This window comes from Sceloporus occidentalis, unplaced genomic scaffold, assembly GCF_023333645.1.
Source record: "Sceloporus occidentalis isolate IW3139 unplaced genomic scaffold, rSceOcc1.0.p SCAF_377, whole genome shotgun sequence".
NCBI classification, from domain to species: domain Eukaryota; kingdom Metazoa; phylum Chordata; class Lepidosauria; order Squamata; family Phrynosomatidae; genus Sceloporus; species Sceloporus occidentalis.
In genome coordinates, this window is record NW_028317357.1 from 57,284 (window position 1) to 74,396 (window position 17,113).

Sequence of the window (17,113 nt, forward strand, 5' to 3'; positions counted from 1 at the left end):
GGTCCAGCCATGTCGGTGATATACAGTGAAGTTACGGTTGAGGATGTCCCTAATGACAGCTTTTGGATGGTAAGATTATATTATTGTTGGTTCACCAAATACTAAACATAAAGGCCCCATTAAATGGCCCACGACATGCCTTCCAACACTGAAAATAGCAGAAAAGGGACACTTTTGTGTGGATGGAGTTATCACGAAGGGTCGGGCATTACAGAGACTTTCTACAGAGAGCTACTAATGTAAAATACGATGAATTCATTACATGCACGTGGTTTCTATCTATACACATTATCTGGGTTTTCAGGGCTGTAGAACCCTGCGATCCCCTCATACCCAGCAAACATTCTGACCTCCTAGAAAAGAGGGGAGAAGAAAGAGGAGCTTCTTGTGGGTCAAACGAGCAAGCTTCAAACCCAAAACTCAATGTCTTGCCTGTGTTGTTCCCCAGCCCAACAACTATAGCACCACCGTGAAGCGGGTGGACGACGGCTACCGGCTCTGCGATGAAATTGTCGCCTGTTTCCAAGACAGAGCAAAGATTGAGAAGCAGTACGCAGTGCAGATGGAAGAATGGACCCGCAAGTGGAAACCTCTGGTAAACAGCAGTGAGTACACACAATTCCTGTAGGCGTTCTTCAATTTCATTGACGTTTTCTTTTTGTGACAAGTAGTGTTTGGATAAAACAAGCAGTTGGAAAATGAGTTCAACATAAATAAATGTAAGATTGTGCATTTGGACAAGTTTATGTGCACAGCACAGAGAATGCTTTGAAGGATTTGGAAACACATTCTGTTGACCGATGGCTCAGTGTCAGGCGGCAGCTGGAAAGGCTTATCATAGATCGATTTTTAAGCATTGTATTTAGTATGGATTCAATTTTTTTATGAGAATGTTCCTGAGCTCAACTCATTTCTAAACGTATAAGGTACGTTGTATGTTCCTTTCTTCCAGGTCCAATGTATGGATCCCTCCTGCATGCTTGGCAGGCATTTATGAGCGCCACAGAACGTCTCAGCGAGTTGCACACAGAGATCCAGAAGTCGTTGTTAACCGACGACTCTGAAAAAATCCGGAAGTGGCAGAGGGAGACGTATCACCGCAAGCTGTTCGGGGGATTTAAGGAATCGAGCGAGATAGAGAATGGGTTCTGCAAGGCGCAAAAACCATGGGCTAAGAAGTTAAAAAAGGTAAAGCTCCAAATGTGGTTGGGGGGGGAGAAAAGGTGGAACGCGAGAAAATGTATAGCAAGGTTCCAGAATGCACGTACCCGATTAAATAAGAAGTTATATCTTCCACAGGTGGAGAAGACAAAGGCGGCCTACCACAAAGCCTGTAGGAAGGAGCACCTGGCCACCATTCGAGAAAATAATGGCAAGATAAACCCGGAACTTTCCCAGGAGAAACAGAAGAAGCTCACGGAAGACCACGAGAAATATAAACAAGATAAAGAAAAGGTATTGCTGAATTCTAGACATCATGCCGATTCCTTACTGTTTTATTGGCTGTGTAAAATCAGGGCGGTTTGGGAAAAAAATGATTGTTAAATGGATTTTTTTTATATAAAACTAACGCAGGTGAAACAGAGGTATGAGAAGTCCCTTCATGAACTGAATAAGTATAATCCCAAATACATGGAAGACATGGAATGCGTTTTTGACCAAAGCCAACAAATGGAGCAGAAGAAGATTCTCTTCCTAAAACAGGCCCTGCTATCTGTGCATAAACATCTAGATATCACCAGAAACGAAGGGTAAGTAATAAATTCCAAAAAAAAAGGGGCAGTTTTTCGGGCAGGGGGCAAATGTGAATGGAGACACAGCCCAGATGGGGTCACTTTACCGAGCAAGGCTTTTGGTCACCCCAGCCTTGTTGAACCCAAGCCAAACTAATAAATACATTTTTTTGGTTTAAATCATCAAAACTCAGCACAGGATTGAACTAGCCGTTACTTACGGTGATATATCTCAGGGTATTGGTCCAATTTGGCTTTTATTAAAATGACTTCTCGTCGCATTTTACGCGCAGCGTGCAAATAGTGTATAACGACCTGAGTCAGGCGATAACGGCCGTCAACGACCAGGACGACTTGAAGTGGTGGAGAAACAAGCGTGGACCTGGAATGTTGATGAATTGGCCGCAGCTGGAGGTGAGATGTTTGTAGAACGTATAAAGGGGGCAGTTATTGTTCCATATGGCCCCATCAACTATGGACCATAATGTGCATGGGGCAAGAGGGGCAAATGGGATTCCTCCCGTTGTCTCACTTTGTCATTCGGGTGGAAAGTTAGACTTGTCCCCCGCTTAGCTCTATAACAAAGAACTATAATCCAGCTCTCCTGTCCTTGGACGTTCACAGTCCCGGTGACTTTATCTATGGAAACCCGCACTCATTGTTTAAATCGCAAGGTCTAATCCTAAAAAACGCGGATATCGGATGAAATCTATTCCTGCATACTTCACGTATTTCTGTCTATGCCAGGAGTGGAGTCCAGACATCGAGACACGGATCGTGAAAAAGAAGAAAGTGAAGGAAACGGAAAAAGTTACGTTGTACAGCGTCACACCCACAGAAAGCAGGTTAGCGCCAACCACGTTCATGTTTTGTCTCTGTGCGTTCGCAGCTTTATATGTTATCTATGTCACTACGTTTAGGACTCATTGTCACAAAGTCATCAAAGCCAAGACCCTTCAGGTTCACATGTTTTGGAATTCAAGTCACAACCGATTAAGTATTTTCGGAAGCGCTGCCATGAGCAACCATGACCATGAATGGATTTGGTCAATGGTCATTTTGTTAACTTAATCACTAGTTGGGTTTGTGGCAACACCTATCTGTGGTTTATGAACTGAAGACCATGGCTTCTATATGGCCGTCAAGGACAAGAGTCGAGGCGTCCAACAACCCACTGAAGGACCGAACATACATTAGATTTTGTAGAGGACGAAGACAAGTTTGTAGGCCTCCAGGACAGGGCTGGGCATGGTTGGTCAAAGACACAGAGTGGCTGGAATTTGCATATCTACCTGACCTATTTCTTACCTTTCGAGTGGGATTGTCCTCCAACTTTGCTTCTCTTCCAGCTTAAGCAAGCCACCAGTGAACGTGCCAGGAGTACGGGTACGAGCTGTATATGACTACGCGGGTCAGGAAGCAGATGAACTGAGCTTTAAAGCAGGTAAATATATCCCCATTTACAAACTCAGAACCCCACATTATTATAACATGGTGATTTATCCTTCAGGTTCCACATTGGAACGAGGTCTGCTACGTAGTCACGTCATCAACAATAACGGTGGGGACCGTATTTCCCATTAAAACCTAATTTACACCAGAAAAACTCCGGAAAAGGGGTCCGGTTTTACCTGCAACCTTACATCAGCATCTCTAACGCCCTTTTGTGGTGACTTGTTTGTGTCTTGACGGTATAAAATACGCAGCTTTGCCGGTTATTTTATTAACGACTACATTTCTTACACCCTGATCAGGTGATGAACTCACAAAGATCGAAGACGAAGACGATCAAGGCTGGTGTAAAGGGGTGACCGATCGTGGACACGTAGGACTGTACCCGGCCAACTACGTCGAAGTGATTTCTGGATAAAACGTGGCTGCTGCGACCACGGCCGGCAGATAACGAGACCCATCGCGTTCCGGTATAAACACACAATGGAATACGTCGCCCTCTTCACCGTGTGAAACTCACGGTCACTGCTAGAAGACACGACCCGCAGGAGACGCCACTAGCACGGACAATCGTTTTTACGTTTACAGGATTCCATCATTCTATACATTTTAACGCACGGATATCTCAGGCGATGACCCAGGACCTGGACAATGAAAACATTAGTAATTGTACGTTTGTTCTTTGGTGGGTCCTAGAGCAGTATATACATCCATAATACCCGATTTACGTGTGCCTTATCAGTTTTAAGCCCTTTGTTATAACTTTAATGCTTTTCTTAAAACCAAGTATTGCCAGCCATCACAAAAACATTTTTTTTTTACATTTTTTTGTTATTGCTGATGGAATAAAATCCTTATTTTCAGTCTGTTTTACCCACATTACTGCTTCCTGTGTCGTTTGTCACTTGAATCGCCCTCGGGCGTCGGTACAGAAAGGATTTACCCCGTTTGATTGTCAACCACATGAATATCATTCATACGGGAATCTCGTTAATGGTAATTTATTCTGGCAGTCCCTTTAAATCCTCTCCAAGACTTTGTATTTTCAGTACGTTTACCTCTGCTTCACAAGGCCAGGCAAAATATATTGCTGGGTCTACATTTTAAACCATGAGACTTTATCACTTTCAAAAACTAAAACAAGAGGAAGAATATAGAACTTTGATTATATACCAGTATGACATCAACAAAGTTCTAGATTCCAATGACAAATTATTAAGCGGAATACCATTCCATAGTGACATCATAAACCAGACCTTTTTCCCCAACTTGCCCCGTATTGGCTTCCAGTTCTCCAGGAAGATTTTAGATTTTGAATCTTTACATTCATGCTGTAAATATTTTTTTCGGGAACCCTTTAAAAAAAAAAAATATATATATATCTGTTTCCACTAAATAATTCATCGTGTAGATAACTTTTTTTGTTTGTTTTAATTCCATGTCGTAAAAAAAAAACACAACAAATTAGCCAAAGGGGTTTTTTTTCTCCAGAAAAGAAACCGCAAGCCCTGAAAGAGCGCCGTCATTTAATTGGTTCGTGATCCTGACGTACGGCGGCGATTGCAGGGCTCCAGCCGACGGGTGGTGAGTGAGGAGCGTGGTGGGCGAGAGCTCCGGATTTTCAGTTCTATCACACACCCTGACAGAAAGCAGACGAAGTCGCTTGTACAACATGGTCCAAAGGTTCTTTACTAAACCAAGCCTTCTTAGAAAGCAGTTTAACCAAAATCTAACATTATCGCAAGGCCTCTGGGAATCTGCTATCAAAAACGACCCTGCGGCCGACCGTTGGGTGAAGAAGCGGGTTGAGGAACTAGATTGAGGTTAGTGATGCGTCACTCCCGGTGGCCCTTGACGTGTTTGTTGGATTAAAACCCCTACAACAGCGTGAGATGACGTCCAAAAGTAGCTAAAAGGCCACTATATCTCATGGTACTATATACAGTCTTCAGATAAGGTCTATTAGGTTTGCTGGAGCATTGTGTTCCGACTTGTAGTTTTGCAACCCAGCTCAACTACGTATAAAGTTCAAATGAGATCCCGCAAGATGTCTTCTTCCATGACGCTTTGTGACTGCACTTGCTGTAGTCCAGGCTGTGGGACGGGTCCTCGGGGGCCGGCGTTCATCATCATTCCTCCTCCTGGAAACGCAATGGAAGATAAAGATTATCTGGAGTTCTCCTGCGCTTCTAATAGAAGGAAACGTAATGAACTCGCCGAGTTTTAGGTGGCCAGAAACAAATAGACTTCTTGTCATACGTGAACGTGACAGAAATAGCTTTAGAAGAGGGTGTAGATCCTTAAACCGCTGGAAAAATCCTCATTAAAAACCCAATAACCGGCAAGAGTACGGAAAACACATGCGACGAGAAACCAGTACTTTATTGTATAAATTGTGTAATTTAATGGCTGATTCATGCTGAATCCTGGTTTGGAGGGATGAGCAGCTGGTTTTCTTCTTGTGGGTCATAACCTTTTTGAACTTTAATAATCCATTGGATTTCAGGACGTAGAACTTATGTTAAATTTGCAATTTTTTCCATCAACGGTTGACAAACTTCCAATCAAACTTCCGATCACATCGTCCCATGCAGCTCAGGTTAACGGTGGCAGAAAAACCCATTCATTAACCTTACATTCTCTTCACCAACGCCAACTATCTTTAGCAATGGTTCTTGGGCACTTTAATCTTGTTACATTTAAGTCCCCAACGCTCTGACTTACCTGGCATAGGCGCCCTCTGGGTCATCTGATTGCCCCACTGCTGCCCAGGGGCCTGATGCATGAGGGACTGTCCGGGCATCTGGAGCTGCGGCTGGCCCGGGGCCTGGTGCTGCATCTGCTGTCCCATTGCCTGGAGGGGAAGCATGCCTTGCGTGGCCTGCTGCAGGTGGTGCAGAGGCTGCTGGGTCTGGGGCACATTGGCCTGCGGCTGTGATCAAACGGACAAAAATATTACGGGTAAAAAAAAATAGATAACTGGGTATTTTTAAATAATAAAAGGGTGTTATGGTATAGATAAGTCTACGTTTTGGCCATAAAACCCGCAGAGTGGGGGAAATGTAATGATTATGTATGCCGGTACTTACCGGCTGCTGGCTGAGGAGCAGATTGCGTAGCTGGGGATTAGCGCCGGGGTTCTGCGGCCTTAGCATTGGTCCTTGCTGTGAATTCTGTGGCTGACCCGGTGCCTGCACCGTACCCTGCGCGACCTGCGGCGGAGGCTGAGCGGCCGCTTGTTGGGGTTGTTGCTGTTGCTGCACTCGGACGTGGAGCTAGAAGAGGAGACACGACCAGAAAGGTCAGTGAAGGCGGCCTACAGTAAGCCATCATCATCATCACCACCACCCCGTGATACAGTTGGAAACGCCAAGGGGAACACCGGCGCTAATATTTGGCTTTAACGATGTATTCCAGGCAAGTCACGCACACGGGCGAGAAACTTGCTCCAAGTGAATTTCCCGAGATCAAAAAGTTACTTCATACAAAAGGAACTTCATAATGTTTGGAGTTTTAGTACATAAAACCCCTGCCCTCTGCTGGAAGCAATGCCTCGTCGTAGCGCTATACAGAGTTTCAAACACTAACCAGACCAGGATATACAAGACCTCAAAACATGAATATATATTTACCTGTCCAGAACGTATCATAGTCAGCATTTTGACTGATTCACTACATATTTTTAAATGCACTAGAGGGACATGATTACCACTGCATACATGTTCTATACTATATAATAAAGATACACAATTGTTTCAGGCGGTATACAAATATGTTAAAGCATTGGTTAGAAATGTACCAGATTCTGTGATCTCTGCTGCTCGTCCATCATGGTGACCGGGTTCACGGACTGCATGCCGGCCGCTAGCTGCTGACCTGCCATCTACCGGAAGAGAAGGTTGGTTAGCAGAAGCCTCGCTGAACACGTTGCCGTTACGCGGCACCCGCCTTCCAGCCGGATCGCGGACCAGCACTCTGCACAAGACCGGGTTTACCTGTTGCGGTACCGCCTGTGCCACTGGAAGTGAAGCAGGCTGTTTGGGTAGAAAAGCTTGAGGGTTGGATGGTACAGACCCAGTAGCCATAGACTGAGCTGCTCCCATCTATAAGCACAAAAGAAGCAACAGTGATGTGGCTGATATAGAAGAAAGCCACCTCCACACACAGACGGCCCAACCACCTAGATGCACTTAGTCTCATAGACCTAGCGCAGATGGACCCCCAAGCCAATACTATAAAATAAAAAATAAAAAGGCATTTATCACCACAATTTATGGAAAGACCAAGCTAGCCACCATCATACAAAGACACGCCAGCACTCACATGGCGGCGCCACCACGCAGAGGCATGAAAACAATGATACATGTGCAGGGTGATCACACCAAACATGCATGTGCAGGGCCACAGTAGATAGAATGACAAATGCAGATTCCACCGGAAAAACACTACATATATGGAAAAGAGATGAGCAAAATCTCCCTTCTTCTGTCCCTTTAAATCTGGTATCTTTTCTGAATACGGTGGATTTGTTCGCTGCACGTCATGTCGACGTGAAACCTTTTGTCATCTATGATTTATACTGCTGGACGTTCTGACTGCATTCCACGTTAACTTGGAAATATATCCAAAACTATACAGAATCGTTCGTCCAAACAACAATAAAAATGTGTCCTCACGTTTCGATGCTGGTCGATCTTCTGCATCTGCACTTGCTTGTGGTTTGTGATCACCTGCCGAATGCCGTTGACAAATCCGCTCTGATCGTAGGGGATCAGACCCATGAAGATCTTCTTTTTGGAGGAGTAAAGAAGCATGAGAACACGGACCTCACACGGGGTGGTGTGAGGAAAGTGTACACACCCTGCCTATGGGACAAAAAGTGGAGAAAAAATTATAAATAAATGACTCTTTCGAAGGGCACTGTGAGCAGAAGAGGTTTGCGGCTTAACCATAGCCCTTTCCCATATTTACAGATGCTCTTCCTAGCCGCTCCCTGCCTTTTACGATGACAGACTCCTTAGACCATAGGGGCACCAGTAAATCCGGCCCATGACACGTCGCAAGCTGTTTGGGACGCACTGGCTGCCGTTTCAACAAGAGCAAGAAGGATACTTACAAATCCATTGCCCATGATACGGTACAGACCCTTCAAAGACTCCAGGTCCTTGTTGGTGAAGTGGAACTGCACCATTCGAGAGTTCCTGAACAGGGGACCCAATGTAGTCTGAATGAAAAGGTAAAACGATTAAAATAAGATTCAAAGAAAAAAAAAAAAGACTCAATACCATCCCGAAGAAAACGCGTCCAAACACAATCTTACCAGCAGCTGCTGTGGGATGAGCTGCATGATCAGCTTCTGAGGCCACTGATCTGTTTTCCTGTAATGATAGTAAATAAGAGAATAAAACCCCTATTCAGAACCCTTCTGCCCAAAACACAGAAAGGCTGTCAACCGGTCAACACTGCCGGTTGACATCTACTTGTTCCAAAAGGCTGGGTACAAAAGTACCAATACAGCAAATTTTATTAAGTTAATTTTTTTCTGAGCTGGGTCTGGGCATCTAAGTGCTGTGCTGTATTACAACATATAAAAATATGGCACTTAACAAATCACTTTAATATTTTCAAAAAGCTACAAGGACTATAATATATATATATATATATATATATATATATATATATCTATATCTGAGAACTGGAGCTTTGATAGGACTTGTTATGACGTAGCTGGGTGGCCTCTCGTGGCCGTATGCAATCAGAGGACAGCATTGACCATGTGCTTGCTAAAAATATATATTCAACTTATTTTTTGGATACAGATACTTACAGATTTTCACCAGGGTTGACATAAACTTGACAGGGGAGAGACCGGGTAAGCTTGGCGTTTGTATCGACAGAAGCTAGTCTTGGTTTCTGGGGATACCAAACAATGCTTGTGTTAGAACATCAGAAAAGAAAAATCTTTTAGCGTATAAACGCATAATCATTTATTGTATGTAGGAAAAAGTCTTTATTTCTTCTAAGATCAAACTTACCTCCTGCCACTCCAGTACTCCGCTCCAAGCCAACATCTTGTTGGTGACCGACTGCTGCGTAGCGGGTAACTGGGGGGCTCCGATTTGAGATGTTGTAGGTTGTGGGGCCGCGCCACCCCCTGGTGCTCCGGGGCCCGGCTGCTGCAACAAAAGAGCTTTTTAACATCTTATAAATTCTACCAATTATCATGCAACAGCGATGCCCCTATTTCCTAAAAAATAAATTATATTTCTTATTAAAAAAAAAGAGTATTTTCCAAGGCTATACCTGTTTTCTTTTTACAAAGAGCCATAACTTATAGGGATAATAAAGCACTTTCTAGCTATTGGCAAATCCTTGAGCCCCCAAACCACCAGCCAAATTGCATTTGACTTATTATAGCAGGAGATAGGCTTTCAAAAATTCTGCAGTTGAAACAAATGATTCTTATTAGCCAAGGGCCACGCTTCTATGTTCTATGTAGGAACCTTTGTATCTTAAAGCCGCAAGCGTGTCCTTGCATATCCACAAAGCGTTAAAAATTGCACTCAACAATAGATCAGAGTTAGCCAACAGAACCGAGTAGCTGGCTGGCTATAGACCCATCACTACGATTAACCCCAGATCGGGACGGCCGCTATCTGGAATATTTTCAGTACCATGGGCTGTGGGACAGGCTGCTGTTGGGCCGGCTGCTGAGCTAGTAGCCCCGTGGCAGGTCCAGGTCCTGTGGTAACAGTGGAGACCAAACTGGGCTGGGAAGATGGAGTGATCAAGGAAGCAGTGGAAGGAGCCATCTTTGCCGGCTGCTCTTGAGGCAATGTGGGAGCCGGGGGCTGGCTGAACGGAGGACCCACAGCTGGAGCCGGCGGGATTGGGTTAAGCCCTGGAACTAAAAAACAAAAAAAAGAAGAGAAAAGCATGAAAACATAAAAATAATACGATGAGAAAAGCTTGATTTAGTCCACATTTGTAACTGGTGAATGAGGCAGGTTCTCTACAATAGGGTCTGCCCCATGAGCTATACCTCTGAATGGACATCTTCCCATTAGTACAGTTCAGACAGTTTAATAGGAGGTATTGCGATACTCACAACGGTTTTGGATGCCATTCTTCTGGATCTTTGCTGCTTCAACTGCATTCTGTGCAGCGGCATGGGCCGGCGTCATCGTGTTGGGCTAAAACGATATGCAGGAGCTGATCATTTCCGCCAATCATAAAAAAATATTGAACTTAGATTAACGTGAAAGAAATATATATCACTCCTTGATATCCGAATGACAAATGGCTGCCTTGCGTATTATACCGGGAGAAAAAAAAAAAAGTAAGCTTCAACTATGAGCTCCAACCGTGAGGACACCAAACGTCGTCATTATTATTATGCGAAAGCATAAAAAGGAGATATTCCTAAATTACATCAGGCAAAAAAAATACAGCATCGTAGACTCTCTTTCATGCGCAAACGCTTACCATGTATGGAGGCTGGACGGGAGGCAGCTGATGCGAGGAGGCAGCAAGGAGCGGAGGCTGTACAACTGGGATCTGTGGCTGTGGAATGGCTTGTTTGGGTGGAGGGACGCCTGGGGCGGTTGTAACTCCAACTGTAGAAAAACAGGCAAAAGGTCATTTTGCGAACAAAAATGGAACGTGATGAAGATATTTATGCAATACTGACGCTTCTATAACCATATAAACGGAAGTTATGTCGCCTAAATACCAAAGTGGTACCTGTAGCCAAATGAAAGCACTAACCGGGAAGAACCATGCCTCGGATAAGTATCATGTGTCGAGGGTCCTGGCTGTAGTCCTTTGGCTGTGGTTCGATCATACCCACCGGCGTGGCTTTCTCAAACAGCGTCCGCAAAGCAGGCAGCTTGCGGGGAGAAATGACAGAGAAGTGGATACCCCTCTGATAAAGAAGAAAGAGACAAGAAAGTTAGTATTTACATCAAACTGCTAGACACCTAAAAACATATTAAACTTATGACAGCATGTAGAAATAACACAGCGAGGGTATTAAACACGCATGGGATAGACATACGGCTCCTGAATCTAAGACGAGACCAACGACTGATTAAGGTTTGAGTCGTTACAGCAGGGAAGCATATAACAAACGCTCACCTCTCCGATCTTCTGAACCAGGTTCTCTGTTGTGTACCCGGAATAGGTTGTGCTTTCTACAGCCGGCAGAAGATACGGAGGCGAGTTGCAGATCAAGATGCACACCTTGTGCGTTTGACCTCTGAAAACCACAGACAAGATACAATTACGTTACGTGTTAAACAAATCACTAAACATCCTTTTATTGCAGTATTATGATTAACACGCCATTCGACCTGCACTGCTGTAAAGGCGGAAAAAAATATATCATTAATACGGTAAAACCTTTTTTTGGAGCAGTATATCAGTATTGCTGCTACACTGACAACTGAATAAGTTGCAACCTCACAAGCATTCTGAAATAAGAGACTAGATTTTTTTCATCTACAGGTTAGAAATTCGATAATATTCAAGAAATTCGAGCTAATATTTTGCACATAGTATGATCGATAAAAAAACTGGCAATATAATATATACTAAATATGTTAGAACAAATATATACACCTAGAATAGGAATGTCAACACGAGGTTCACGGCAAGAACATGATGCAATGGATTCTAGACTGCCAGGCAAGTTAGAAAATGTTTTAGGGCCAGGAAACTCACATCTGTTCCCTCATTTTTTTGAAGTCATCAAATAGCTGTAGGGCTGTGCTTAGTCCTTCTGCGATGAGACTGCAGCTTTCGCCTCCTCCACCCATAAACCTGCAAAACAAATAACACTCGGTGTGAAGGCAATGGGAATCTCCGTCCAAAGGACGAGCCCTTGTCTTTAAACCTCATGGAAAGGAAATTCACAGCTTTATTCTCTACAGGGAATTCAGTAAACGATGTTGGTTTATTAGCGTTCGTATTTGTTTCGTATGACATCGCCCTCGATAATCAACATTATAAAGATTCCACTCCCGGAACCTGCTTTGTAATAGGACTATGAAGGACTTTGTTTACCTAAGGAGTGGCTCTGCTTTTGGTTTTCTGTAAATATCAATTTTATTTTTCACGTTTTCAACGTGTAGCAGCTCCAAAAATGTAGCACACGAGACATTTCCCTATATCTACCCCCTTGCATCACGGAGAGCTAGTGGTCTCGAGCTCTGCCCTCGGTGGGCAGGGGTGACAGATAGCAGAGTAGTCATAATGACAACTCCATGACATTTTTTCTGCCTCCACCATGAGACCAGCAAAGTACTCAAGCTCTCCATGTAACTGGAAATAGTAGAGAAGCTACGGCATCAAATCCCTGTTCCAAAGCATCGGAAGCCTTACTGCAACCAGAAATAAATTCTGGCTTTGACAAAAAGGGACTCTGAGATATAAAATACGGAGGCTAATTTAAAATAATAAATAAATAATATTATTCATCTGGGGATCAGATTTCAGTTAAAACCCTGATACGTCTACTCAGGACAATGTTGTCATTGCACGTTGTGAAAAGGTTCTTACACAATGCTGTCCAACCACTGGACGAACTCGTAGGCGCTGCTTGTAGGGGCATGACACTGAACGTAAGACTCCGGAGCGCAGTCCACGGTGTTAAAGACCACGAGACTGTACTGAGTGCCGCCGTACTGCCAAAGAAAAGATTTGGACAACGTTATATCCAGAAACTAGCAAAGGGAATGTGACAGCCGTTAAGTATATGGGGGAGGGGGTCACTCACGTCCCCTCCAAAGTCTGTCTCTGCTGGGGGGCCTCCATTAAAATATCTGCGGAAGACATTAATCAGAGTTAGTACACATAGCAGGGTTCAAAATGAAAAATGTTTATTTTATGTGTATTGAAAATAACAGTTTTTTCGTGGGAATATCAATTAAACAAATTCAGGGGTCCTGCTTCATGGTGCTCAGACCAATATCGTCCATCACATGAAGAACGCCCGTGGGGATCGAATGACCGACATGAATGACAGGAGCCAGGACCGTCTCGCTCTCAGTAACACGTTCAGCATTAATCCTTAATAAGGAAGGTTCTATCTGGTACACACGGGTTTCCGCTGATTTATCACGCTTTAAAGGCTAAAACTACAAGCAATTTAGTGGCCTACAGTCATTAAATGAACTCAAGAAGATCGTTTATTATATCGACTCTCAAAAGCTTTGAACAGAAGACAAAATTGATTCTTTGTAAGCTTCCTCTGCTGCCATGACAACAAATCCACATCAGCAACCTCCATATGTATCACAGGACTATGGGCTAAGATCAAGCATACCCTCTGAGATAAGGGGCAAAAAGGGACGCAAGTAAATTAATATTATTAGCCAGGGCTAAGTCCCTTTTAACAAAAATGTCCCTTAAATCTGCTGCCCTTTTTACTCACCTCCCTGGTTTGGAAAATCTTAAATATTGATTAAAATAATCTGTATAATTGTGGATTTTAAAAACAGACGTTTACGTCCATACTAACGTGTCTCTGTCTGTAATACGTGTATTTGGTAAATGACGCAAATAAAGGCGTCGGACGCGTCCAGACACTCACTCTATCGCCGGTAGGAGATAGTGTTTCCTCAGCGACTCGAAATAAGGTCCCAGGTTAGCCGTCCCCTCTATCACGAACACAACATCCGACACGACTCCGCCGGGCCCGGGGGTAGAGGCATCCATCTTTCACCTTTCACCAGACGCAGCCTGTAAAACAAAAGCAGCGACTAATCAGACCCGTTTGGCTAATAAATGTTAATAGGCACCAGCCCCCCCTATTAATAAAAGGGCCACATGCAGCCGGCGTGGTTGTTACATTCACGTGGCCCTAAGTAACACTCGGCTGACGCTCACGGCGCGTTCCTTCACTTTATTCCAAGCGTCTCTCGCTTGACAGTCACATCACCTTAGTTACTAAAATTAAGGATGCTTTGGACGTCGTTGGGCATTAATGTCCAGGTTTTTCTTTTAAACTTTATTTCTTTCTGATGATTAGAATTAAATGACTCTCGTTAAAACGTTCTTGAGTAAACTTGGCCTGTCTTTGGACCGAAGCGTGTCCTGTCCGGGCTAAATGATTTATTACGGAAAGCGAGACTCGGACGGCTTAAACGTACTTATTTATTTTATAAATTGTAACCGGTGATCCGCAGGAGCAAAGCCAGGTCTCCGTGCCTTAAAGTTTAAGGAGAATGTTGTATTTTATTAACTAAAAATTCCCACTAAAGGGGGCCATATGGTTGTCAAGGTAACTATTACAGTAAAGACACACGAAATCCCGAGAGTCCTTGAAGGATTAACCCCCTAACTGCCAGAAGGTTGGAAGCTCATCCCCTACTACTCAGTGGGGTCCTAACACAGCTATGGCTCAGCAGGTACCCTGTTTATAGGAGTCTGAAAGCTCAGCCCGTTTGGGAAGCACCCCTTATTTACCCCAACCCCTCAGCCTCACCTTAATATATACCTAAGGGTCACTTGGAGACTTCCCCCCAGGGGAGGAGGGTCCTGTGGCCCCCAATACCCGGCAATGAGGTCCAGGAGATGCAGTACCCACACTTCCACCCGGAAGCGCCCGCCCGCTACACCACTTCGCAGACGCAGGGCACGCAGTCGCACGCCGAGAGCTCAATGCAACAAACTATCTGGGTTTGATTGGCGCTGCCTGACTTCCATTTCGCTGTCAATCAGGGAGCGCGCACATGATGTGGTTGGCGGAAGTAAGTGTCTACTGCTGTTCCGGTTTGCTATTTTTCAATTACCTTCTCTTGGTTGGCAGGCTCTTCCTTCCCCCATTATTATTATTATTATTATTTTTTTTCTACCGTCCTAAAACCACAATAAAGTGAGTAGAAACAACAGGAAATTTTATAAAAAGCCATATTTTATTACATAAATAGGTCACAAAGTCAGAAATGTTTTGAAAAGAGTCCCTCTTTGTCCATTGGAAATAGTGGGCGCTATGGCACTGCCCGGAGTGAAATGGGTTAGGCGTGGTGTCCCATCATCCCACCGTGCAGCGTGGCTTTCCCGCCATGGCGCTTTTTCGGCGCAGTGGGGATCATGGGCCGGTTGGGCAGATCCTCTGACCTCCCCTGACCAGCCTAGGGAGCTGTGTTGCTGTCCACGCCACCAAAACAGCCACCACGTGGCCACCCCATAAAGCTGAGCACCACAAGGTGGCTCTTCGGCTCAAGGGTTGGTTGACTCGCTTCACTGGCCGAAATACTTGTTACGGTCATCCCCTCTTTGAGACCCTTCCTGACGTTATGGGTCAGCGAGGAGACCACGAGACATTCAAATCTTGTGAACGGGCAGACTGACTGCACCCACTCTTTAGAATCTGTGAAGGTTTTGGGTGTGGGAAACAATAGATTTTATGTTAGCCACATGCTGAAATTTTGTATCCTAACATTTTAACCTTGTAATGCCAGCTCCGGCCACCAGTGGGCAATAGAGCATTGCCCTTTGAGATGAACGATTTACCCCGTGGCCAACAGACTTATGTATTTAGCTTTCAATTCTAAGCTTCTGCGTCTGAAAGTGATGTGATGGAAAGGTCTGCGCCCCTGGTGGGTTTTAGTTATCGGTTTGCCAAAGCATTTTACCTGGTAAACACCATCAAAGGATTATACTCATCTGACAGTTAACCCCTTTTAATTTTCCATAACAGAGATTATTGAGACAGCCGCACTGATCTCATATAAATAATGATATCCTTGCTGGGCAAAGTACGTGAGACACCGCACATTCCACTTTTTTTACTGTATTTAACTCCCATCACTCCTGTGTTCCAATGGCCCTTTATCACTCCCATCACTCCTGGGTTCCAATGGCCCTTTATCACTCCCATCACTCCTGTGTTCCAATGGCCCTGGATCACTCCCATCACTCCTGAGTTCCAGTGGCCTTTGATCACTCCCATCACTCCTGTGTTCCAATGGCCCTTTATCACTCCCATCACTCCTGTGTTCCAGTGGCCCTTTATCACTCCCATCACTTCTGTGTTCCAATGGCCCTTTATCACTCCCATCACTCCTGTGTTCCAATGACCCTTTATCACTCCCATCACTCCTGTGTTCCAATGGCCCTTTATCACTCCCATCACTCCTGTGTTCCAATGGCACGTTGTGTTCGCTGATCCAAGTTAAAGTTTAAAAGGCTAATTGATCACTGGAAAACCTTTTTATGTTACAGCCAGAAGTGTCCTTGTTTTCAGCTAAGTGACCCCAAACCTTTAAACAGTAGAGTACAAAACATAAAATGTTATAGGCGAGTAGCGTTAGGTCTCTTTGAGAGTAAAGGCAATCGGATTATAAGGAAACTGAGCGAAGTATTCCGTACGTCAATGTTTTTGTTTAAAACATTCACAGGGGCGCATACATTAATCCCCGTGTTTAGCAGAAGACAAACTCAGGGATTAGCGCTCTACAAACTTCCACGAGTCTCGCTGAGCATCCCGGCTTCTGTGAGTTCAGTTCTGTTTATTACAAACGGGGGGCCCGGCGTTAACTTATAGAAATGGTTAAGAAGGTTTAACAGGGTCTTGGCACCCTGAGACCCAAACTGAGTCTGCCCTTCCATATCGGGGCCGTGTCTGAAAATCGGGACTGTGCCAGGAAAACCGGGACTGTTGGTATGAAATAAATAAAGCCCATATTAAAAAAGACACAGAATACAAAAGTTGTATTAAAAAGCAGTTCTAGGTAAAAGTTCTAAACTGCTTATACATTTGACCCGCTTTACATGCAAGCTGACTGTATTTGCTTAAAATCACTTTTCCTACATATAATTCTATTTTAAAAAAAAAGTAAATAAAATCAGGGTGATGCCCCCTTACAAAAAGTTTGGGGCGATCCTTGATTATTCTTCACACGTCTCGGGTAACAGCGGGTAGA

The 17,113-nt window shown here is 44.3% G+C and overlaps 2 protein-coding genes across 2 annotated transcripts; one reads left to right on the forward strand and one right to left on the reverse strand.

The window, feature by feature from the left end:
• Nucleotides 1-3,603, forward strand: LOC149273413 (protein kinase C and casein kinase substrate in neurons protein 2-like). The gene is made up of 9 exons (XM_089506343.1): nucleotides 1-69; nucleotides 449-605; nucleotides 953-1,188; nucleotides 1,300-1,455; nucleotides 1,576-1,751; nucleotides 2,027-2,147; nucleotides 2,481-2,578; nucleotides 3,083-3,177; nucleotides 3,488-3,603. Exons 1-9 carry the CDS (start codon nucleotides 10-12, stop codon nucleotides 3,601-3,603), a joined length of 1,215 nt encoding a protein of 404 aa, XP_089362469.1. The 5' UTR covers nucleotides 1-9.
• A 1,610-nt stretch (nucleotides 3,604-5,213) lies between these two features.
• Nucleotides 5,214-13,901, reverse strand: LOC149273414 (mediator of RNA polymerase II transcription subunit 25-like). The gene is made up of 19 exons (XM_089506349.1): nucleotides 13,777-13,901; nucleotides 12,961-13,006; nucleotides 12,744-12,868; nucleotides 11,907-12,005; nucleotides 11,322-11,442; nucleotides 10,953-11,109; nucleotides 10,665-10,801; nucleotides 10,294-10,378; nucleotides 9,860-10,092; nucleotides 9,221-9,358; nucleotides 9,013-9,098; nucleotides 8,506-8,563; nucleotides 8,302-8,409; nucleotides 7,862-8,050; nucleotides 7,181-7,288; nucleotides 6,985-7,068; nucleotides 6,275-6,460; nucleotides 5,910-6,117; nucleotides 5,214-5,323 (listed from the first exon to the last, which is right to left on the reverse strand). Exons 1-19 carry the CDS (start codon nucleotides 13,899-13,901, stop codon nucleotides 5,214-5,216), a joined length of 2,403 nt encoding a protein of 800 aa, XP_089362475.1.
• Between the last annotated feature and the right edge of the window lie 3,212 nt (nucleotides 13,902-17,113).

Excerpts from the sequence above, each read along its gene's own strand:
- LOC149273413 (XM_089506343.1), top strand. The coding sequence starts at position 10 with ATGTCGGTGATATACAGTGAAGTTACGGTTGAGGATGTCCCTAATGAC. Across the intron at positions 1,189-1,299 it reads GGGCTAAGAAGTTAAAAAAG|GTGGAGAAGACAAAGGCGGC; the intron begins GTAAAGCTCCAA and ends TATCTTCCACAG. Across the intron at positions 2,579-3,082 it reads GTCACACCCACAGAAAGCAG|CTTAAGCAAGCCACCAGTGA; the intron begins GTTAGCGCCAAC and ends CTTCTCTTCCAG.
- LOC149273414 (XM_089506349.1), bottom strand. The coding sequence starts at position 13,901 with ATGGATGCCTCTACCCCCGGGCCCGGCGGAGTCGTGTCGGATGTTGTG. Across the intron at positions 11,110-11,321 it reads TGGTTCAGAAGATCGGAGAG|AGGGGTATCCACTTCTCTGT; the intron begins GTGAGCGTTTGT and ends CTTCTTTATCAG. Across the intron at positions 10,802-10,952 it reads CCGAGGCATGGTTCTTCCCG|TTGGAGTTACAACCGCCCCA; the intron begins GTTAGTGCTTTC and ends GTTTTTCTACAG.